The sequence below is a fragment of the Centruroides vittatus genome, unplaced genomic scaffold (genome assembly GCF_030686945.1).
Source record: "Centruroides vittatus isolate TY-2023 unplaced genomic scaffold, ASM3068694v2 contig_4, whole genome shotgun sequence".
Classification (NCBI taxonomy): Eukaryota; Metazoa; Arthropoda; class Arachnida; order Scorpiones; family Buthidae; genus Centruroides; species Centruroides vittatus.
In genome coordinates this window covers 4,439,044-4,464,987 of record NW_027122214.1, presented here as the reverse complement: position 1 = coordinate 4,464,987, position 25,944 = coordinate 4,439,044, and the positions used below count along the sequence as shown (strand labels likewise).

Sequence of the window (25,944 nt, the reverse complement as noted above, 5' to 3'; positions counted from 1 at the left end):
ATTTATATATAAATCTAATTAAATATATATTTTTATATATAAATTTAATCTAAAGTGCATTTTCTTGTTGGGCTGCAATTTGGAAAATTGCAAACTTATAAATTCTCAGTGTCTGTCTTTTCTTAATCTCAAGAATAGAGTTAGATGGATGAAAGATGAGACTGGATACAGAAACCATAGGGGCAGGAGATCTTGATTAACTATAAATGAACTTCCAATGCAAACCAAAAGTCATGTTATTTCAATTCAGAATTTCTACCTGGCAATTCAGAATTAAATGACTGGCATGACTCTATTCTAACGGGAAAAGTATGATTTACAGGGGAAAGCCACTACTGATGATTTGAGGTGGAGAGCACACATTTTAAATGAAATAAATGAAAAATATGATTAATAATTGCAGCCCTGCATTGTGACGATGTGGCAATAAATATTTGCTTATATTATTTTTGAAATATTTTATCTGTATATTAATTTTTTTGTGAATATTTACAATAATAAATAAATTAAAAATAATAATGAACTGCATTGTGCCAGGTAGTTTTTTTTAGTGCTAAATTGGACATACATGCTACTGATTTGCCATGATTGCTGTACTAGTTCCTAGCTATTAGTTATTAGTTTTCTATACATATGTCTGCAGATAAAATACATATCAGGTATATTATGCTTAAGTTTTGGAAAGGGTATAACACTATACAAACAGTAAAAAAATACTCCTAGTGTGTGTGGGAAAGATACTTCTAAATGTCAAACATGTCAAATGTGATTTTGAACTAAAGTATACAAAACATATGGGGTGCCCAAAAGCTGTTAGCAAAGAAAACTTTCATGAAGAAATTGTTAAAAATTGATGAATAACAACTCATAAACTTTCAACAAATCTTAGTGTGTCACAGACATGTATTGTTGAAACACTGACATGGAATGGTTGCAAAACATGATTATTGGATTCCTCATGTGTTAAGTGAAAAAACAAATTAGATTGAGTATAATTTTGTCTTGATGAAGATAGGCAACTCTAGGTTTTCATTTTATTTTTAAATTAGTTACTTATTTTTAACATAGAAAAATTTACTAACTTTTAAAATACTCAAATTTGTATATAATTGCAATCTCTATTGTCTCTAATATTTTATTTTTCATAAATTAACTGTAAGCATTAGTTATAAAAAATGGGTAAGATAGCTATGAAACTTCAGAATAGTTGTGGATAAATAATAAAGTGGAAGTTGGGAGAAGTTAATGTAAAGGATGGTGATTCCTTAGCACGAGTATGAAAATAGATAGTAAAAATTAGAGTGAATTATGAAGTTTTGTTTTTGTAGTTAGTGAATAGGCTTTTGTGTTGAATGTGTCCATGGGGCAGTTTAGAAATAAAGAGGGATTTAGGATTTTAGAATACCTAGAGTGTGTGTTCATGTGATAATAGGGAGAAGATAGTTTGTGAGTCATATGATCTGTCCAGCAAGAGGTGTTGAGGTAGAGGAGAGTGAGCATTAGAAATGGAGTGACAAGAAGTTAAAGTATGTATTGTCAGAATCTGATTTGTGTTTAAAACTTTTTCTACTCTCCTGATAAATACTAAGAAAAACTCAAAAGTATTTTAGGATTAAGAAATATATTTGCTTTGGTTTTCAAGGAAACAGATACAGACAACTGTGAAATGGACTCAAATTATGGATATTTCAGTAATCACTACAAAGATTGTGCTTGTTGGAGATTTAAAACTTCTTATATTAAGAAAAATGTTAATACTGTCTATTGGTGTTATTTTTTTACTTGAAACTATACTACAAGTATTTTTGGCACACTTCAGATTGTCTTCTTCAGGTATAGAATAATGGAATCCCTTACAATTTAAAAATATGTTAGTGTTCCAAATGGCAAATTTAAAATGTATTCCGTAGGATGTGTCAATACATTGAAAAAACAACAATAATAATAATAAATAAGATAGAAATAAAAAAGGTTGAGGGTGCAAAAAATGTATAATTTAGAATTAATTTGAACAAAAATTATTGCACTAACCTACTGTATAATCTGGTCCATATTGCCAGAAGGTTGAGCCAAGGTTCATTACATGATCTAAGCATTGTTATGTAAAGTGACTCCCATATGAAAATGACCCTACAATTTGAGCACTGTTGAAGTAAGGTGGCATTGGCCCATAATATATTATAACCTTTTCTAAAACATTTCTGGCAAATTTGATCAAGGTTCTGCAATTTCTGATATCATTTTGAAAGTGGCTGCATTTACTTATCTGGGTGGCCTTCTAGCCACCCAGATAAGTAAATGCAGCCATTGCTGCTCTTATTCACAGGGCATATTTATACCCTTAGCCACTAACCTTGGCTCAGTTCTTTATGTACAAGTGAGGACTTATACACAAAGAATTGAGCCAGGTTGTTAATGGTATACAATGCTGGTTATATGACATCCAAATTCAGTACTTGTCCACAGCTCTTTTCTCACCAACTGCTTTGATATCCGATGACAAAAAGAAGAGTTGGGTGTTTGCTCAACCATCCATTCTATATTTGGGGGCCAGTATACATTGTATTGTATGTGCTTTCAAGAGACATGGAGTTGTACTTCCTATAAAACCACAAATTTCCCTGCACAGATTATTATGTAATGATAGGGATAGCTATATCTTTTTGTAAAAGTCATGAGTCTACATGGTCCCTTTACAACAGACACAAATGAGAGCAAAAATATTTTATTTTGAGGCCACAACTATAAAATTGGCTAGCTGCTTTCAAGAGCATTAAAATGATATCAGAAATTGCAGAATCTCTACTGAACTTGCCAGAAATGCTGTAGAAATGGTTACAATGTATTATGGGCCAATGCCATCCAACAGTGCTCAGATCTCAGGGTCATTTTCATATTGGAGTTGTTTTACATAACAATACTTAGTTTGTGTAACAAACCTTTGCTCAGCCTTCTGGCAATATGTTGCATGTTATACAGAAAGTTATTGTGAAAATTTTCGTTCAAATTAATTCTAAATTATACATTTTTTTTGCACCCCTAACCTTTTTTATTTCTATTTTATGTATTATTATTGTGTTTGTTGTTGTTGTTGTTGTTGTTGTTTTTCAATGTATTGAGACATGTTCAATTTTGATATAGCCATTGTTCTGCAATATATACTCGAAGATGTCTTATAAATGGATGAAAACATTAGTAAATATTTCTTAATTTCAAGTGTGCTAGTTTTGGTATGGTGTGTATTTGATATATCCTATGGAATACATTTTAAATTTGCTGTTTGGAACACAAACTTATTTTTTAAATTGTAAGGTTCCATTATTCTATATCCAAAGAACATAATCTGTAGTTTGTCAAAAGTACTTGTAGTATTGTTTCAAGTAAAAAATAATAATGCCAATATATAGTACAGTAGAGAACCGAAAATTGGAATCAATTGGGGACTGGGGTTGTTCAGATTAGTGATTTGTTCCGATTACCGATTATGTACAAAAAAATACATTAACCTGTCCGATGTTCAAATTTTTCTCCATTGTGTGTCGCTTCGTGTTGAATTTTTCTCCGTTGCGTCGCTTCGTATTGAATTTTCGTCGATTTTAAGCCTAACGAAAATTTTTATAATAATAATCGAGGCTATCGTATTGTTAAAAATTATTTCTGCATTTTGTACAAACAAAATAATATATTGAAGAATATAAAAACATGAAAATTATACTTTAGAAGTAAATTTAGTATCAAAAACATTTGATTCAGCACGACAAAGTCCAACTGAAAATCATTCCAATTACCGGGGTTCTGATTAACGAGTCTCTACTGTATTAACATTTTCTTAAAGTTTATGGCATTACGAGAAGCAATTTTCAAGCACTTATTATATATTTTTTCTTTTATTTATATTTATTTTGTAATCATTTAGTTCCTTCTTAGTCTACTATATTGTGTTATTCTATATTGTAAGTTAGTAAACTATATTGAGAAAAAGTTTTTTAAAATTTCTTTTAAAAATCTTGTTTGAGCTTGATCCATACAATATTTTGTTGCTGAGCCAAGTTCTACAGTTACTAATAACTTTAATAAGTTTAACAGAAACGGTTATGATATTTCTCAGAAAAATTTGATATTATGATGATAGTGCATTGAAATTAAACTTGTTGCTGCTGTTTGTAAAATAATTAAATTACAGTAGAGCATCAATTATCCGACTTAATTGGAGACTGGGGTTTTTTTTTTTTAGTAACAGAAGACGGCCAGTCTGAGAAGACAGCCGTCTCTCGTTGTCCTAAACAGTCGTACCTGTCATCTGACTTACCGGCTACTAAGTCCTAAAAATAATTTAATATAATATAATTGTTTTGTTATATATTATATTTTATACTGTAATCTAAAGCTGGACTGAATCTATATATATAAAAAACCTTATACTACAATAGTAATTGCTAAAAATTAAGCTATTTAAAATGTATGTCAAAACAATAATAAATTTATAAAAACTTAAAAATGTGAGAGTATAAGTGAATTAAAAGAAAAACTTGATAAGATAAAGCAAAGTTATATTCTTAAAATCCTAATCTCCTGTCTTAATTTCAACATATCTTCAAATACTTTCAAGAACTTAGCATAATTATCTTCAGTCTCAACTATTTTTAAATATAGATCAGTTATTCTCCCACTATATAATAAAATATCATTCCTAATATTATTTCTAACGCTATTATATATTGGACAATGAAATAAGAAATGTTCCAGGGTGTCGAGTTCCCCACATTCACAATTAGGGGAATCGACCAACCGAAAACCAAACAATCTCTCTCGAAAATCTCCGTGTCCCGATAAGACTTGACAAGAATAATAATTTGGGATAACCCAATGTGCATCATCCCGACTATAGACAGTGGGAAAGAAGCAAGCAGTTATCCGACCACGCGTCTCCCCACACTACCTATCATTCCATTTATCTAGCAATAACCTTTGTACTTGTCTCATCTTTATTTTAATTGCATCGGCCGATGAACCTGGCTGAAACATAGTATCTCCACAAACAAAAGGTATATTAGACCTCAACAAGTATTTATAGTATTCTAATTCAACCCTTATATCAATAGGTAATTCACCCGCGAGTAATTGCAACGCAGGAGTTGATATAGTCCGAAAGGTCCGGATGACCATCAACAGTACTCTCCGTTGGGATGTTTCAAGTTTCCTACGGTGAAGGGGTCGAAGTCTGCCGCCCCACACACCAGCAGCATATACTATTACTGGTATACACAGAGACGAATACAGGATCTGGAGTGCAGGAAGCCTCAGCCCCCACCCCCGGCCTGCCAAGCTCTGTAAGCTACAAAACTGTGTAACTGCTTTATCTGCGATATATCTCACATGAGGTGTAAGATTCAAACCCGCACCCAGCTGCATTCCCAAGTAGCGGACTGATCCCACCATCCTCAGTGGACTATTGTTCATTCGAATGCTGGGGGAGCGATCCGAACTCAACTTACCCTTCAGTAACACCATCTTAGTTTTACTAGATGAGAATTCCAATTTTAACTGTTCTAAATGGTTCACCAGGACCGCTATCATCAAGTTACCCCTATCCTCCAATTCCCGTCTACTATTACCCTCAATAATGACAGCAAGGTCATCGGCATACGCAATATACTTAATATCCATCTCTCTTATACATTGTAAAACCGAATTAAACACATAATTCCAGAGTTCTGGACCCAATACCGATCCCTGCGGACAACTCCTTTCAATCCATTTACTATGTTTCTTAGTACCTTCTATATAATATACCTGTCTATGCTGTAAATAATCCCAAATAACACTGTATATATCCATTGGACAGTCCCATTGTCCGAGGGCCTTCAGCACACTTGGCCACCATATATGATCAAATTGGAGACTGGGGTTGGTCGGATAACTGAAAAGTCGGATAACCGAAAAGTATGAAAAAATACATTATTAGTATAGTGTATTAGGCCTGGTTTAAATACTAGTCTCCCTTTCGTGGTCGAGCCAGTGCTGCCAGCTAAAACATACAAAAGTTTAACAAAAATAATAATAAAGTAGCCAAGACATAACCAAATATTGTAGCGCCACATCACTAGCAGACATTTGAATTTGCCGACTAGAACACGGTCGGTTAACCGATAAGTCTGTTAATCGGAGGTCGGATAATCGATGCTCTACTGTAATTGACTTCTCTGAGGCTATATTAGCCTCATAGGTGTCAATTAGTCTTTTTATTATAGGTAAAATTGTTTGTCTAGCTTACAGACTAACCCGTAGAATATTTTTAGGATTTTTTCTCATTTTTTAATTCCAAGTTTAATTTTTTATTTTAATTCTGAAATTGGAAATAGTTCTAAAACATATTCAAAGCTAAAAATTTGACATATAGGAAAGATTGAATTTAGTTTTTAATTATACATTTAATTTTTAAAATATAGTTGAATAGTTATTTTAAAAAGTCAAATTTTAATCATCAGATTATTAATAAAAAAAAAATTTTAGTTGATATGTTTACTGATATGTTAAGAAGTGTGCAGAAAAGATTGCTAGATAATATATTTTTAGTATTAATTAATGATTTTTAATGAAACTTAACTAAATGTACAGTACAAATATGTTAAAAAGTTTACTTTTTGTTAACTTTAGATTAGACAAGGGCCTACCTGAAGGACTTGTGGGCACTTATGGGAGGCCCTCAAAACAGATACTTGTAACTCTTGACTGAAGCACACCAGTGGGTGTCTAGTTGATCACTATTGCTCCTTACTTCTTTCTAACAGAGCAAAATTTAAATGAGAATGGACATGCTGCATGTTTTCAAAATGGCAGATTGTCATGGGTGCATGTTAATCTGTTGTCACTTTTTTTGGTAGACATGTAAATCACTACTGGTCAAAAGTGATTTTTGGTAAACAATGAAAGTCTGCTAGGAATTGAAACTCAATATTTTGTAGTTCACAAAGTACTGAACGTCAAGTATTATATGAAATTGTTCTTTTTAGATATGCTTTTTGATTAATCTGGATGATGTAAAATTATAATTAACATGTTCAGTGTGTTCTATGTTAATAAAGCATCATTTATAATTATAGTTTTTTTTATTAAGCAGGCATTTGAAATGAACAGAACTAACTTACAATGTATTACTGCTTCCAGGCTGTTGAGCCTTTATCAGTACCTTCATTTGTTCAAATTATCATTAATGTTAGAATTATTAAAAGTAAAATATAAAAAAAATATTTATATTGCATATTGAAAATAGTAAACATTAGAATATTTTAATGAAATTTTAAAAAAATTCAAATCTACATGGAAAAGCCATTAAAGCACTTTCAAATTTAATGCTTTCTCTTCAAGAAAGTGTCAAAAAAAACTGTTGCTAACAATATTTTAAAAGCCTTTTCAAAGATGAAGTTTGAAAGTGCCTAAGTTTTTTAAATGTATAGAAAACCATTTAACTCCATTAAAGTGTTCAAACGTTTTTCTATGTATAATGGAGTTTCTGAATTATAGGTTCAAGAATTAAATAACTCCAATAACAAATTCACAAAGACATATGACTAATATAGAGTAAAATAAAGAGCAAATATAACTATCCCTAAAACATGTTTAATAAAACAAAATCAAATGTTAATACAATTAAAAAATTCCTTTTGTTAATAATAAATACTAAAAATACTTTGCTTGGTAAGTTTTTTCATATTTTTATATTTAGATCCTGTTATGTGATAAATAGATTCAATCATCAAAAAAGAACTATATTTCATGTGGATAACCTGTTTTTTTAAGCCTATGCTTGCATATACTTTGCAGAAAATTTATAGAATGGAAAGGAAATATTTGCATAAATTTACCATTGTATCCCTCATGCCTTCTGGAGTAGCTGTTGAAAGCATGACATTTATTTACTACTTATTTATTTACTTTGCAACTTAGAAGTTACTATCTCAAACATTAAAATATTTTTTCTGTTTCATTCACTGTTGATGTAATCATAATTATAAAATAAGCAATGATGAAAAATGCTGAAATAAAGTCAGAAAAATTAAATAGAAAATAATTTTAATATTGATAATATTCAATGTGATGTTAGTTTGAGAATTGATCACTCAGTTCTTAAATTTATTTTACCACTGTTTTGTAATTTGATAGTTATTTAATAACAATTTTATATTTTTAACAAATTGTGTTTAATATAAAACAGATTTGTACATTATAGAATTTAAGCAGATAAAGCAAATTGATAGTAATGCCATATTTGGTTTTAATTTGGTGGAAATAAATGGTAATGTGTGTAAACAAGAAGAAACATTGCACGATCAATTTAGAATTATTGTTATAAGTGTATATAATTATTTTAATTATAAAGATTCACTTTATAGCAATAAAAAAAAAAAAAAGCAGTGAGTTGACATAAAATAAACTTGACAGCCAGTTTCTAAATAGAGAGAACCCAAAATACCTTACATAAAATATCTTGTGTGTCTAGTTACTGTCTAGTTTCAGCTTATATCAGTATTGATACCGTTTCTAAATAGTTTTCTGAAATGATGACATGAATTAACCAGAAATTAATTAGCTTTTATTACAAAAATTCAAGTAGAGTGTTTAATAGTAATAACTAAAACATGGATTGAAAAACACAATGAACAAGCAATTACTAATCATATTTTTTAATTTATTAATTGCAACTTTTAATCATATTTTTAATTTATTTAATTTAAAATTAAATACTTTCCACCTCAAATTAGTACTGTAGTGTCCTTCCCCTGTACATCATACTTTTCTGTTGGCAATGGAGTCATGCTAGTCATCTATCTGACTCCTTTTAGGGGAAATATTTTGAATTGAAATAACATGACTTCTGGCTTGCTTCAAAAGTTCATATATAGGTAATTGGGGCCTCCTGCCCTAAGCTTTTTATATCTGGTCTTGACTTTCATGTATCTAATTCCATTCGATAAATTAAGGAATGATGGTGGATGGACAACATGGGAATTTATAAGTCTACAACTTTTTCAAATTGCAATCTAACGAGATCTAAAAATGAAGTACTGATATGTACATTTGTCTTTGGCAGTTTTGAGAAAAATTGCAATGGCAGTGGTGCACAAAGGAAAAGCTTCTTGATATTGTAATTACAATATAAAATTGGCATATAACTTGTCTCATCTGCACATGCTTTCAAATTGCTATTTAAACACAGATAACTTGAGTTATCCACATGAAATGACAGTGTTAATTTTTCAATGTGACTTTTTTCTGTATTTCAAAATTCTATATTAGATATTAGAATTAATTTATAAAACACGATTTGATAATATACTGTATATTTTCTTTTTATTTTATTCCTGTATAACAAATTTCTAGTTTAAGATCAGTTTTTTAAAATACTGTTAATTTGTAGTTCATATTTTGAATTAATGAGGAATATTGTTTATTGCAAATTGATATTTGCATGAAAGTTTTTCCTAATTTCATTTTCACTCTTTAATAAATGTATGAATATGAGTAACTATTGTTTGTAACATAACTATCTATTACTCTCTGCAGGTTTGGTGACTCATGTACAGAATAGTGAGAAAAAGCCTGTGACAACAGGTCAGTTTTAATAAATCATTATTAATATATAAAAATATTTGTCATTCAATCTGTTCATCATATGTAGTGATCTCATAGGAACTGCATGTAACATTTCTATGTTAATTATTGAAGTCACAGTTTTGGGTATTATAACTATAATTGAAAATTTGTATGTCAGTCCTTACAGAAGCTGATAAATTAGAATGGAGTATGTTTTGCATATTAACACATTTCAATATTTAAAAAAAATTACCATATGTTTTGTCAATTATAACTTTCTATATAATATTAATTGAAGAATTTTGACACAACTGCTGTATAAAAATCATGAGCTCCTTTGCTATGTAAAAGTGAAAACAACTGCTGTCAGATATTGATATAGTAAATTTAGGACAAAATTCTTTGGGCACTTTAATATAAAACTTTTAAATAAATTTCATGTATTGCACATTATTTTGTAAGATATTTATCTATCAAATTTCAGGTGTTATGTACTGTACATATTCACAAAAATGAAAGATTGTACAATAAAAAAGTCATCTTTTGTCTTTCTCACACCTCAGGAAATAAGTCTTACAGCAGAATCAATCTTTGTTTAAAGGCTACATACCTAACATATGTATGTATGTTATACTTACATATAATTTTGGTTTGTTAATAAATGTATACAGGAAAGTGTCAGCTAATCTAAATACTATGTATCATTTTCCTTTTCATTTATGAATTTTGGAAACTTGTTTGTTGTACTAAAAGTGTATCATATTTTTTTCCCATAACATTTAGTTGTAATATTACTCTGACAATGGTGTTTAATATATTTGTTTTCTTATGTTAGATATTAATATCTTTTGGCTTACTTTAAACTAGGAGTATAAGCTTTTTGTAAAAGAAGAATGTAAAATTAATTATTTGTAAATTTATATGATTTAATCTCATGCTATAATGGATTAAGTATAATAGCTCATTTTTTGAATTATAGCATTGAAGAAATCTTATAAAGGATTATTGTAATATTTTTCAACTTTAAAAATGTTGCAGTTATCAAATTTAAAATTATGTTAATTAAACTTCTTACTTAATTTTAATTACATAAACATGTATGTATCTACATAAGTAAAAACAGATAAACTGACTAATTTGTCGATTTTTTAACACATGAATTTGGAAAACCTACTTTATGAAATAAGACTTTTGGCATTAATGGATACCTCCTTACTGAATTAGTCCTTAAATCAAGGTTTTACTATATTAATATTAATTTTAGATTATTTTTATTGAATTTTGTAAAAATGGCAAATTTATAACAGTGAACAATCATATTTTAATAAATTTACCTTTTTTATTTCCAAAATTATATCTTTAGAAGTAAATTTAAGTAAGAGCCTGTAATGGTAACCAAGTATGATGGCTTGTTTACTATTATATTATACTATTTTGAAATTATTTTTCATTATTAAATATTTAAAAAGTTTTGAGAATTCTTATTTTTTTCTAATGTTTTCTATTATTCTTATTTTTTATTAGTGCAGGTTTCAGATAAAACTTTATTAACATTAAAAAACATTAAGTCAGTTATCTTCATTATAAACATTGTTTATTTTGTAATTTTATTAAGGTACTAATAATATATTTATGCATTTTTTCGCTTTAGAAGTTTAAATTGTTCAAATGCGAAATTGTTTCAAACTTCATGCTTTCTTTCAATTTTTTTAGACTTAACTATTAGTTTCTGTCTTTTAATATAATTACAGAATTAGCATTTAATTTAATTAAGCTTTTTTAATTAAATTAATGTTTATTAATTCAGTGATATTTGTTAATGTTCAAAAATCTTAAAGCAAATAAAACTAAACTGTTTTATTTGTTTCTGAGAATAACTTCTGATTGAAGTGATTTCTTATATATTTCTTAACAAAATCATTTAACTTAATTAAAAAAAATATATATGTGTGTGTGTTTTGGCATTCTGAGTTATGTCCTTCACATAGATATAAATTGCTACGAAATTATATTAGGTTATTAAGAAGAAGTTTTCATCAGAATCAAAAGGAATTACTTATCTCAGAAAGGAAGCTTAATAGTTAATGCAAAAAGAGATAAGAAACTTATAAACATGTTATCTGCCTATTACAGAAATAAAAATCAAAAAAATATAGTGTTTAAGGTCCTAAATAAATTCTAAAGAAGAAATTTTTTAAAATATATTCAAAGTAAGGTGAATATATTGCAAGCTGAAGATATTTTTATAAAATTAATTTCATAAAAATTAAAATCAATATCAATTTTTTTTAATATAGTGAATAAATTTTTTTTATTATAGTATAATAAAAAAGCATTTGGCAATAGCTACCTTTTATCATTTTTTATATATTAAATCTTAAAATTTCGTTATTATTATTATTATATATGTATATTTTTCTTTTAAAAAACACTAATTATGAAAGAGATAAGTGTACGTTGAATTAAACAAAATTATTTTCTTATTTAATAGTTTTTTTTGTTTGTTAAAACTTGCAAAATTATAAGATATTATAAAAATAATAGTAAGATTGAATAATATTTACTCTTGCTTTACAACTTGCTGCTTTTATGACTGGAATAAATATAATTATGAATAAACAAAATACTTTACATGTGCTCAATATGGCTTCCACAAGTGATGCACATAAATTTCAGCTGAATTGAAGTTGATTCCACACTAACACATGTTTTGAATTAGGATATACCAAACATTCATAAATATATCTTGCAAATTCTTTTCAAGGGTTCTGGAGTCTATGAATAGATTTTAGTGTCTGTGAACTTAGATCAAAAAAAAAAATTTAGATTTTTGTGTCCAGTAACTTACAGGTGTTATAAATTCATTAATAAAATTTGTGATATAGTAATAGAGATGTTACTATATTATAAGTTATTTTTTATTTGATAACTATTTCAATATAATTGATTTTTGTGATTCTGTGTGTTTAATTTTATGTATTTAAAAACATTATTTTCAAGAGACATCCACAGGCACCACCAGATTGCCAAAGGCTATATGACACAACAAAAATAAAGAACCACTTTTTTAATGAAAGAAACACAAACTGGAGAGAAACACATACTATGTTTTTGATGTATCACCAGAAATGAAAACCTAGAGATGTTAAATTTGACAAGATTGGAAGCCACTAGATGGGTCTGCATGGTTAATATCTTGACAATATGTGAAGAAAAGCTAGAGTAATATTAGAATGTACATAGTTTATTGTACAGTAAGAAGTTTATATCTTTAATCACTTACGTTTTTGTATTTAAGTTGCACTGTAGGTACACTTCACGATTCTGGAAATTAATTTCAGTTTACATTGCTGACTTTTGAAATATGTTGACTTTCTTTGAAAGATTTGATAATAGTTCATTTCCAAGAACCAATGAAATTGCAAAAGTGCAGGGTCTACTGTAATTGAATAAAATGAAAAATAGGTTGTTTTCATTTAATTTATTTTAAAATAAAGAAAATTTACTTTTATTTATGTAAGTTTGATATATAGACTTTCAGGTTTTAAGCAGTTTTGAAACATTTTTTAAATTTTACATATTATTTATGAATAATTATATAGTTATACTATATTTTTCATAATTTTTTTTTAAATGATTCTCAATTTTGCTTTATGAAACAGAAACAGAAGATGGCAAACATGTACTACCTAAAAGTTTGGAAAGTATTCCCAGAGCAGACTATTTTCCTACACAAAGACATCGTTGGAACACAAATGAGGTATTATTATTATCATTATTATTATTGTAAATTACCATAACCTCAGGTTATATGCATGATAGCATCTGTTTTAAGTCAGCTTGAAGGCCAGGTGTAGGCTGTTTTGTGGGAAATTATAGTAATAGTTTTTATTAATTAGAAAAAATTTAATTATATTTATTTTTATTTAAATATTTCATTATTTATGTTGTATGTTATCCTCAAACTGTGTTATTAATTTAGAAATTATTACAATAAAAAAGCAGAATAAAACTGAATGTTTGTATTTGACACTTAGTATTCTGATAATTAATGTTTTGATAGAATTAAGTTTTTTGATATTAATTTTTGAATTTCTATTTGTTTTCTATTAAGTATCTCTGTGAAATTGTTAGAACATTGTTTGAAAGTTATATATATATAATTTTTTCAACACAGTTTTAACAATCTTTTGCCACATTTCTAATAAAAATTTGCTGGAATAAATATATATCAATCCAAACTAAAAATATTATTTTTCTATCATTTCCAAATTTCCAATTCAATGTTAATTAAAATGAAATGCCTTGAACAAATTAATTACTTTTATAATCATATTTATAATGTTTGTCTTTTTCTTCTGCAAAATATTATATATTATTGTTACTAATTTCTCATTAATCATAAACATTTTTAGATAGGAACTCTTAAAATTATTGATATAAGTTATTGTGCTGCAATTTTCAAATTGCAGACTAGGGTTTCTCAAATGGGATCCTGGGATCCCGGTTGTTTTTTAACCCAGGAAATCCTGCAAATTTCTTAAAAATTCACTTTTTTCTTATTTTATGTTAAGGTTGAGGAAATTTTGCAAATAGAAAGTATAATTAACTCATAAACTGTCAGAATACATTTGTATTTATTAATTTTAAACCTACTTATTAGTTTTTTTAAATTTTTGCTCATTATGGCACGTCACAAATGGTCAATAATCAATATGTAGCTTATTTGTGGCAGGACTCTGAAAATTCTTTACTTGTCAGAACGTGTAATATCTGGAATAATTGTGCTTATGCTGTCTTAATTTTTAACCATTTCCAGTAGCTTCAATAACTATGTAATGCCAAGTTGTGCAAATTGGGCAAGAATACAAACAAGTATGAAGTCTGCAAGTATGAAGTTTTTCTTCATAATCTGATTATTAAAGACAAATGAACTGCTGAATTATTGGGCTATGATGTTTTTATTAAAGCAGTCAAGGTAGACAAATCAAGAATACTAGAGAACAAAAGAAGTACTACAATCTCGAAAATGAACTAGAAATCTTTCAGGATACAGATGAAAGCACATAATATTTGTCTTCTCTTAAATGCATTAAACATGATTCCAATCATATCAATTGAATTGGAAAAGGCATTCTTGGTAGCAAGACTTTTCATTACTAAAATAAGAATTAGATTGAGTGATCGGAGTATTGACCATCTTTGCTTTTTAAAATTTTATAAAAATTTACGATATTTTGTATTATATTTTATTCAAAAAAAAAAAAAAAATTTACCTTCTAAGTTAGAAGTTTGATCTAAGTTCATTTTTTTAATTTTCAACTCAATTCAAAGGCATTTTTGTTGTTGTTGTTGTATGCAGTTTCCAACAAACTTTAATAAATTTTTTCTATTTGTGAAAATTTCTATGTAATTCAAAGGTAATTTTTAATATAGATCTTACACAGCATTATTAATATGATTTTGGAGGTTACAGAACCTATTAAATTACTTTAAAAAGTGAAAAATAATTATATCATTTGATTTCATGATATTTTGTATATCTTAAAAATAATTCATTTTGTCCTGGGATTTCCTGGGATCCCAGGAAACAGTCACTTTTATCCTGGAATCCCGGGATAAGCAAAAGACTGGGAAATGAGAAATCCTGTTGCAGATCTATAAATTTCCACTGGCATATGTCTGTCTGTCTTGTCTTAATTAATTTCATGAACAGAATTAGATAAATGATAGTCAAGACCAGATATGGAAAGCTTAGAGACGGGATGCTCCAATTAAATGTATACAAACTTCTAGTCTGGATTGGAAGTAACATTATTTCAATTAAAAAATTTTTTCCAGAATGGAGTGAGTGAGATGATTGGCATGACACTGTTGTTATCAGGAAAAGTATGATGTACAGGGGCAAAGTATTATTTAAAATTAAGATCATACATTTTAAATTGAATTGATTAAAAATTGCAGCCCAGCATTGTAATGATGACAATAATTTTTTGCTCATAATTTATTGAGAAAGTATTAGATATTTTGGTATATCTGTAATGGGTGTGATTATATGATGAATATATCATCATTATTGTGAATTAAATAGTTATGTTAAACATACATAACAAGTGAATAGACTTGTTACACAGAAGTCAAATAAACAATTAAGAATACTATGAAATAAAAATTTTAATGTCTTTATTAAAATAGCAACCAAATAGTGTTTATCTGTAGCAGTCTTTAAGATAATAGAATTTCCAATACTAATCTTAGAAGATATCTTAAACACTATTTGAAAATATTTAAAATTGAAATAAACTTTTAAAATGTATTTGACAATGTTAACTCAATAGATTAAACACTCTTTTTAACTTATTAACTTATAACAAAAATTTTATATAAAAAAAAAAAGCAAGCTGTTAAAATTAATATAATTAACTATTTTGTAAATGTGGTAAGTTTGTCAGTTTTGCATTTAATATAAATTAATTACAAATCTACAACCACTTATGCATTTGCTGAGAGAGAATTTGTAATTACTAATGTTTTTAGCTTACTCCTATAGGCCATCATCAGATTTCTAAAATGTTTTTTAGAAACTGTTCCACAAATAGAATGGGAGTAGGCTGAAAATGTTAGTAATTAAAAGTTTTCTTTTAGCAAATGTGTAGGTAGTCATAGATTTGTAATTTATTCTCTGCTGAACATGTTCGAACTGTAATATAATTAATGTTTATTATTGTTAAGATGATTCAAGTATATACATAAACTTCAGGATAAATTATGACACATATGAGTAATATGTAATTAATAATGCATTTATTTAATTTTCTTAGTATATAAGTTTAAATTTTTAGATTAATATAGAAGTCTATAGTTTTGTTAAATCTAATAATACATTCAATTTTTTTTTAATAGGAAATTGCATCAATTTTAATCAGTTTTCATAAACATGAAGAGTGGTTATCCAAAGAGGTGAAAATTAGGTAATATAATTCTATTCATTTTCAATAATAGTAAAATATAAAATAATAATTAATTTTAATTGAAAATAAATTAAAAATATTAATTTTTACTGTACATTCTGCCTTATGCAACTGTATTACATGGATAGTTTAAAATGTAAATAAATAACACCATTATATTTTTATGTCAAATTCAAATTTGTGTGTTGTTTTTTTCTTATTTTAGTTGTAAATATTATCATATTTCCTCAATTCTAAGAGGCAACATGAGTGAAATAAAACTTTAAGATTTTTTATTTTTTGGAGGAAAAAATTCTTAAACTGCCAATTCTATTAAAGTTTGTTACTTAACAAGTTACAAAAATAATATAAATGCCATAAAATAGGCAATGTTGGTCATCTCTATTTTTGTTTTTCTGCATCATCACAATAAAGCATCATAATGCCAAAAAAGTTCAAATTAAACACTTATTTCTACCAAAGTTCATTTGAACTGATATGAACATTGAACAATATAGCTTAAAAATATCTATTGGTCTAGAAATAGTATTTGTCTATGTGTGATAACTGCAAAAATTAAAATTACTGATTGATAGCAATATTTTAATGTTGGGGTGTGAAAAATGTAAAATACTATTGATTCTAAGATGTATCTCTATTTTAGACAAGTAAAAAAGATTACAAAAACAAAAATGTGCATTTCAGAATCCAGGAAATATGGTACATTTTTTTAACATTATTATTAATTATAATTATTCCAAACACAAATCTGTATTTCTAAATTGAACTTCAAAAGTTAATTTTTGATTTATCATAAATGAGCATAACTTCATTTACTGTTTTTACCACAGTTATCAGAAAAATAGTATTTTACTCTCCTATTGAAATTTTAAATAATTCATTTAAAATTTTTATTGCTGCACTTAATTGAAATAATAAAGATTTGAAGTGTTGGATATGGTTCAGACAGTGCTATTTAAAATTAATATTACTCTCTCAAAACTTGATGGAATAATGATATCTCTAGCCTTATGTATTTGAAAATTGTATACATAAGTTGCTTATGCCAACAAGTATCAAATTCTGAGACACGTGTTTTTTGCTAGAGAGTTGACAATTATCTGAAAATAAATTGATTTTATTTAAATAGGAACATATATATATTACTAGCAATATCTATAAGATTGGTAATCCTAGAATTGCCTAGGCAAAGTTAAGATTGCTGACATTTTATGCATTGTCTGAAATACAGTAAGACCCCACATAACATGGGGGATAAGTTCCTAGATGACAACAAAGTGCTAAATGAAACAGTGTTAAACAAGGTCATTTTAACAGAGTAAATAGAGAAAGGGAACATGTGACCAAAAATAAACAGATTGTACTTTAATTTTAAGTTATTTTTACATTAATTTGCATAATAATAATAATGTTTCATAACACACAAACATATGCATACAGAAAAATAAAGTTCATTTTTGTGATGAAGGTCCTGGCTTTTCTGAAATTCTTGATTTTTGCAATGAACTAATCTAGTGTCATTTGTTGCTTTCTTTTTCTTTTGTTAAATAAATGTTGGTAACAGGAAATCGCATCCAGAATGTCTCATCTTGCTTTTGCACTCCTTTCAAAATCTGGATCATTCACTAAGTTTGTTCAACGATTTCGGTTATCGTTACCAAACTTTTGCTAAGGAAATCTGTAGAGAAATTTCTTGTGTTCTTTGTTTTCAAAATCTGTATTTTCCAGTTGTACATGAATTCCTTGTTCTGCCAGTTCTTGCAGGTTGTCATTGGTAAGACTCTCACTAGAAACTTGCGATAACTTCTCAATATCCTGCTTGTCTACATCTCCTAGTCATACTGTATTGATTAGGTTAACAATACAGCGATAGGCTTTTCTCGTTGAGAGTTCTTGGATACCTTCAGCCATAACTTCTTCCACATTACGTTCATGCATTTATCAGTTAATTCTTGCCAAGTGAAACCGATATTGCCTATGGCATCCATAATGTTATATTTTTTCTGAAATTGCACCAAACAAACATACATTTAAGGAAAGTACAGTGCTATGACAAATTGCCTTCTTTTGCTGATTGGTTCGTGTTTGGGAATAATTGTATTATATACAAATGAATGAAATGCCACAATAATTTGAATCAGTGTAAATTTTGAGCTTTTTTTTAGGCTTTGAGCAGACTGCATTATATCGAATCAGCGTTAATTGAGGCATGTGTGTGTAGTGTGTTTTATTGTTCTATATTTCGGCAGAATAATAATAATAATTTTTTGAACATTTTTTTTGAAACTCGTTAATTTTTTAAAAATTTATACTATTAGCAATGGCAAAGTATGAACTTAATTAGTTGAAAATATTAATAAATACAATTAAATTTATATTAAAATTTAATATTAATAAAATTAAATGTTTTTTTTTTCTAACATCTATGATAAAAATTGAAATTTATATTAATGTTTAAAATAAAATGTTCTACTAACCTAAGAGAGTTTATTGAAGAGAAACAGAAAACTTATATATATATATTATATATATATAGACTATTTATATAAAGTGATATGTTCATGAAAAATAGATAAATATGCTTAAATCTTATATCATCATGCAGAAAACAATATTCTCTTTCATGCTGGCTTGGTGCCAGAAACAAATAACAAAATCAAACAATTTTATTTTTTGTCAAAGTAATTTATAACATCAAAAATTTAGGTCATACTTTAACATTTTTTTTTGTAAGTAATTTTTACTCCGGACAATAATACACTGTTTTGCTGAAAACTACATAAAGTAATAGGTATAAGTGATTTTTTTATTTTGTATTTCTATGATAAAACTTCAATGTTTGGTGAATTTTTAAAATAAAATACATAGTGACCTTGAGTGACTAGTTTGGATCGTTTTGAAGGGTAAAGTACAACCGACAACATTGTGGTAAAAGGGTTAAGATGTGCAGTATAGTTATCTGGTGATCTTGGTCTTGGAGACACTTTGTAAGACATAATTGGAATAAGCAGTAGGCACAATCTTAAAACCACAGATTAACTTTCAGTGCATTATCTCAATCAACTTTTGAGAAGTTGTTTCTCAACTTAACATAACAAATTCTCCTTTCATTGTTGCAATAACTTAGATACAGTCTCGTGTCTTATTAAATACGATGAGATATTGCCATCTCTGATTTCCAAAGTTTTTTTTTGCTTGTTTTGACCAAAATGTATCATTAATCATTAAAATTAATTCTTGAAATAATAAAAATTTTATTTAATATAGTTTTAACTATACATTAAATTTATTTCAATAATATAAATAAGCTACATTAATTAAGGCAATAAACAATTTATATTTATTTCAATAAAATAGTATTGAAATCAAAAAGTTAATTTCTTTTTGTGTCATTTCTTAGTTATATTTAGATATATAAACAAATATTTTTTAGAATTCAATATAAGTTTAAAGTATTAAATGTCTGGTAAGATCAAAAATGATCTTTGATATTTTTGAAATTTCAAAATTTGTCTTAAATCTTTGTTAATTTTTATCTAAATAAATCCTTATAACAAATAATAAAACTTCAAATAATTTCTTTATTAAAAATTCACAGGCCTAAAAGTGGATCAATGCTCTTGTACAGTCGAAAACGTGTTCGTTATCGACGTGATGGATATTGTTGGAAGAAACGTAAAGATGGAAAAACAACAAGAGAGGACCACATGAAGTTAAAAGTTCAAGGCACTGAAGTAATGATACATTTTATTTTTATTGCTATCTAATTCATTTATTTGAATTTAATTTTAATTGTACAGATACATTTAGTATGAAAGTTGAAATACTAAGAAAAACAAATTTATAATTACTGCTCTATAAAAATTACTCTTATAAATGATATCTCACAAATAATGTCATCATTTATAAATAATTGCATTCAAATATTTTTATAATTATTTTTCTCAAGAAGTTTTATCCTAGTTCTGTTTAAAAATTCTTAAAAATAAACTTAAATCAGAAATGTTAAAAATATTATTTTTTAAACTGCAATTAATTTGCCTCATATACAATATGATAATAAAATATATATAATACAATTAATAATAATCTAATACTCAACTATAACTATTATTTTTTTCAATGTTATTTTTAATTGGCTAAAACTGTAATTTTTATTCACAAGAGGTGACTGACAACATAAAAACAATAAAAATAAATAGGAAAAACTAAAATATACACATTTTCTTGTCTATAATACATGGTTTGTGTTAAAAAACTCTTCTATTTCAATGGTACAGATGTTTGGTCATTGTATATAATACATAACAATTTTTCTATATGATTAAAATTTCCTCTAAAATCATTTTTATTTTTTGTTACATCAAGAAGTTGTCATGATAAAATGTAATGGGGAGTCTTATTACTTCTTGTGATGGGTAAGCACAAAAGACATGACATCAGAGATGATAGATCTTACCACTCAAAGCAGCTGTTTGGTTGTTCTGTTATGGTATGGGCTGACTTTGCAAGTCACAGAACAACACCAATCACATTTATCATCACAAGAATAAATTCTACTAAACCTCTGTATTAAGAAACCTGTTTATTTCAAATTTCTTTTATCATTCCTGTGAGATGAGATTTGAGATAGAAGTGTGTCTGTCTATATCTTATAATGAATTTCTTTAATCTCAAAAGACACTATGGCCATTTGGCCTTTTTCAAGTGCCACAAAAGTACAAAATAAACAAACAACAGAGGAACAAAAAGCATCTGAAAATCAGCAAAAAAAAAAAAAAAATAAAAAATACAAATACATTAATAGCTATTTAAAATAGAAACCAACTTATGTATGTATTAAATATAGTATATGTAAAAAAATTTTTTTCCATAAAAATTTACTCTTAAGTCTACAAACCAAGAATAAGAGATTTTAATTATAATTCAAAATAGCATTCAAACATCCAAGATATTTATTAAAGTGATACATTTTGTAATGTGATATTTTTTCCATGTAATGTGAAACTGTTACTTTTTGGTTTGACATTAATGTAGTAAAAGTTTGTAGGAAAATGTTAGAAAAGTCAGGAAATTTAAGAGATGAGGAAAAAGAAGGGGGGAATCCTATGATAGTAACAGTAAAAATATTATATGCCAGTTGGTGTTTTAGCTATTTAATGTAAGTCATACACACTGCAAATTCTTTTGTGTAGCACTGATTTACCAAGATGTTCAATTAAAAGTTGATACACATATTTAATTAAAAAATTTATAAGAAAACATAAAGACACATTTTATTGTTGTAAAAATTGCAGCATTATAATGAATTATAATTTTAATTATTTTATTTATATTATAAATTTAAGATTTCTTATTAATTATAATAAAAATTTACTAAATTAAAAATTATTTTTTAGTGTATTTATGGTTGTTATGTTCATTCTGCCATTCTACCAACATTTCATCGTCGTTGCTATTGGTTACTACAGGTTAGAAATAAATTTATTTTGTTTTACATCTGAAAGTTTATTTGATGATAAATGTATTTGATTTATATTACAGAACTCGGATGTTGTTCTAGTACATTATCTGAATGTTCCCTATAGTGATGATAATAAACTACTTGTTACACCAAGTTTGAGTTATTGTGCTGATAAAAAGGAATGGACAAAAGAGGAACTTGTATCACAACTAAAACCAATGTGTATGTAAAAATATTTTATATTAATCTTACTTTATACTATAGTTTACTTTAAGTTTACATAAACTTCTTAATTTACATACTAAATAAATATTTTCTACAATTATTATTTGAATGAATAATAGATGTATATATATTCAAGTGATGAATCATTAACTCATTGAATAACTAGTTATTTATTTAAAAATAAAAAAAAAAGACTTTTTTCCAATTTTTATAAAATAATTATATTGTAAGTACATTTTAACTTTAACTTTTCAATAATTGCACAAGTATGTACAGTACATGTGTATTTATATATATATAAATGATGTAAAATATATAAGTAAATTAAATTTTATCCTACAATGAGTATTTGATATAAGAATGATGTTACCAAATGAAAAATTATTTATAATTGTAATGTGAGCATAGATCATTTTGTACGTAACAATTTATTTGCATTTCTGATTTGGATTTTGAAATCTAAAAATGTTAAAATAAAATTTGAAAGTATTTGTTATAAAACATTTGGCATTTAAATTCTTTATTTTTGTCTTTTGTAGAATGATATCTTTAAAATGTTAAGTTGTGAAATAGTGAAACACTACTACTGCATTTCAATAGTTAACACAAGACTTGTACAAGACTAAAAATAAGTAGTTTTATAAGTCTTGCATTGATTACTGTAGTGTGAGACAAACGTTTTGATATTCTATAACATAAAATTAAGTAAGAAAACATAATATGCTTTTAGAAGAAAAAAGACATTATAAAATTTCAAAAGTAGAAAGTAATTAGGAGTTTAAAAAGCTCACATTTATTTAGAAATGTTTTTAAACTTGTTTGTTTTCAATTGCAAAGAAGAAATTCTGTGTAAAAAAAATAGAAATTATTACTACTTCAGATAAGTTATTAAAACATTTCAAAATAAAAATGGCTTGCATACTCTGATGTGTACTATCTTTATTTTGAGAGTCTTAGGTTACCTGAAAAAGGTAGTAGTCATGGTAGCCTTGTGTGTGTGTGTGTGTGTGTGTGTATTTGCTAAATGAATTTATAGAGCAATTTCAAAATTCTAAAATAAAAATGATATAATGTATTGTACTTCTAACAAATTTAAAAATGCTTAAAGGTGCTTTGGGAATAGAATTACAGATTTTTAAAAAAAATGTTTAATATAATGAAGATTATGAAACTCCTAGAAACAAGGTTAATGTAATTATTTTTGATGTAATATGTGTTTTTATGGAATAATTTTTATGATTTTTCATTTTTAAATGATGAATGACCATATGATTGCAGTTGCTCTAAAATTATCTTGTCTCTATTAAAATCAAAAACTTTTCTTGCAATATAAAGTTATAGGAAAAGTTAATGAAAAAATCTCCAAATTAAATCAGTTATTATTTTGGAGAAATGCAACATTGTATAACTCATTTAAAAATTGTTTATAATAACACCATTTTATTGAGACAGATTTTTAAAAAATTTTTTAGTTTTTTCCAACTTTTGATGTATTTCTTATATTCCATCTAAATCTTTTAATGTATTTGTCAAATATTAGCTTATTTATTTTTATAAAATACTAGTTTTTATGTGTAACTGGGCTGCAATTTTCTACTAGCATCTGTTCTCCTGTAATCTTGAGAACAGAGATAGATTAAAATTGAGACCAGATGGGTTCCCTAAGCTTTCCATAAGTAACTATATACAAACTTCTGGTCTGTACTGAGCCACCTTATTTCAATTCAACAGCTTTCTCCAAAATTGGAATTGGCATATCTGTTGTTATCAGGAAAATTATGCTGTACAAGGGCAAGACACTACTAAAATCGAGAGCATATATTAAATAAATTAAAAATATGATTGTCACAATGCTGGGCTGCAATTTTTAATGTCACAATAATTTTGTCAATTTTTGTATTATAATGAAGTTGAAAACAAATTATATAATGTTCAAATCAAATGTAAATTAATTTGAAAATAATTTTTTTAATAAATTTCAGTTCAGTATATCTGAAACAAAAGTTTGTAATGAATTGTTTAATTCAATGAAGTTTTTCATCTGAAATCAGTAATTCTCATTTTCTTATATATTTTTAATTTAATTAATTCTTTTTAATAAAGATAAATAAAACCAGCTAAAAACCTAATTTTGTTTTAAAAGCTAATTTTAAACAAATTATGAATTTTACATATTTTCATTCCTAGTGTCCATACATTTCTAAACTTTTATAAATTATAAATTCTTTGGATTACTGGTTTCAGATATTTTATTATGAAATAATAATTATTTGATCTATAAACAAATATATTATAAGTTACTAATTGATAGAATAATTAATTATAAAAATTTTATATTTCAGTTTATAGTGAAAATGAGCCAGATTTGAACAATGAGCTTGAAATATCAGTAAGAGTTTATATTTTTAATTATTAGGAATATTTCAAAATTTAAAATGAGAATAGATAAAAATTGTAATTGTTAAGATTTGCATTTTCTCTATTATTTACTATCATTCAATTGTGTAGAACTTTTGTTTTAATCTGTAGAATGGTGTAACTCACTAATAATTCAGTTTATAGATACAAATTTTTTTCAATTTAAATATATCTTTTGTTTGGATGAAGAGATTGTTTTTAAAGTTTTCAACTTTTGCACACAATGAAGTTTGTGTTAGTGTGATTTATACATAACAAATAAATAAACCAGTTACGCTACCCGGACCTTCGGTCCGATCTTCCCCTCCAGTTGATATAAGATTACCGTACGACCATCGACGGCTATTACAACAGTAACTTCTTGAAATGTGATATCAAGTTTTTCATTTCAATCTTGTTCTTTATGAATTATATGGCTGAGTTGTTGATCTCATTTGATTTGATTCTTGTCACATTTAGCCTAAGAATATATATTATGTTAAATATATTTATTTATTTTTGTTCCATTTCTTTATAAAATGTAAAAATTCAGCATGTAATATATAAAATTTTACTATTGTATAATAATTATTGATTCTATATTATTGGAAAAAATTAATATCTGAATTACTATTCCAATTTGTATGTCTAAAATAATTCTTTTTTTATAAGAGTTAAATGAAGTTACTTCTGTTTAGCTATAGCACATATTCTTTTAGAGATGTAATCTTTTGTATTCTATACTTATTGTTTAATCTTTTATTACACACAGAAAGATCATTTTCTAGATCACCAACATTTTTGAACTCCCCTGAGTTCTTCTTCAGGTGTTAAAAGGAATTTTAACGAAACATAAAACATTTGGAATACGAATATTCGATGAATCATTTGAACCGATGCTCAAGAAATATTTGTCATGTTGCGCATGTGCATTCATATGGCTAGCGGATGTTGACATTTAAACATCAATGTCAATCAGTGCCTGCCAGGCTACCAATTGACGTCGATGATCTCTTTATAATTGATTGCACATACATCACAATCTATAATCAAATTTTTGTGCCTATAACATCATGTGCATGTGGCAGCTGGGGATTGGCTGTCCGCAAAGTGCACAACAGACACAAAGTAATATCCACTCAAAGAAATGCACTTATGCACATTACTAGAGCATATGCAACAACTCCCAATACATCCCTACAGATTCTGGCCAAAAAGACACCCATAGATAAAGTTCTGATCTCTAAGGCAACATTCTGGCACTTCAAATGGGGCCACACCATTCACACAGAA

General features: G+C 26.8%; 1 protein-coding gene across 3 annotated transcripts in view; it reads left to right on the top strand.

The window, feature by feature from the left end:
• The window catches only part of Camta (Calmodulin-binding transcription activator), a 147,014-nt gene that overhangs the window by 61,351 nt on the left and 59,719 nt on the right, over window positions 1-25,944 (top strand). For 2 of the 3 annotated variants that reach the window (XM_067271559.1, XM_067271558.1), the window contains exons 4-10: window positions 9,565-9,612; window positions 13,257-13,354; window positions 16,498-16,565; window positions 20,164-20,299; window positions 21,965-22,036; window positions 22,110-22,251; window positions 24,597-24,643. In XM_067271559.1, the coding sequence (XP_067127660.1) occupies window positions 9,565-9,612; window positions 13,257-13,354; window positions 16,498-16,565; window positions 20,164-20,299; window positions 21,965-22,036; window positions 22,110-22,251; window positions 24,597-24,643 (611 nt within the window). The remainder of the gene's footprint in view (window positions 1-9,564; window positions 9,613-13,256; window positions 13,355-16,497; window positions 16,566-20,163; window positions 20,300-21,964; window positions 22,037-22,109; window positions 22,252-24,596; window positions 24,644-25,944) is intronic. The other variant, XM_067271560.1, reaches the window with a different exon arrangement.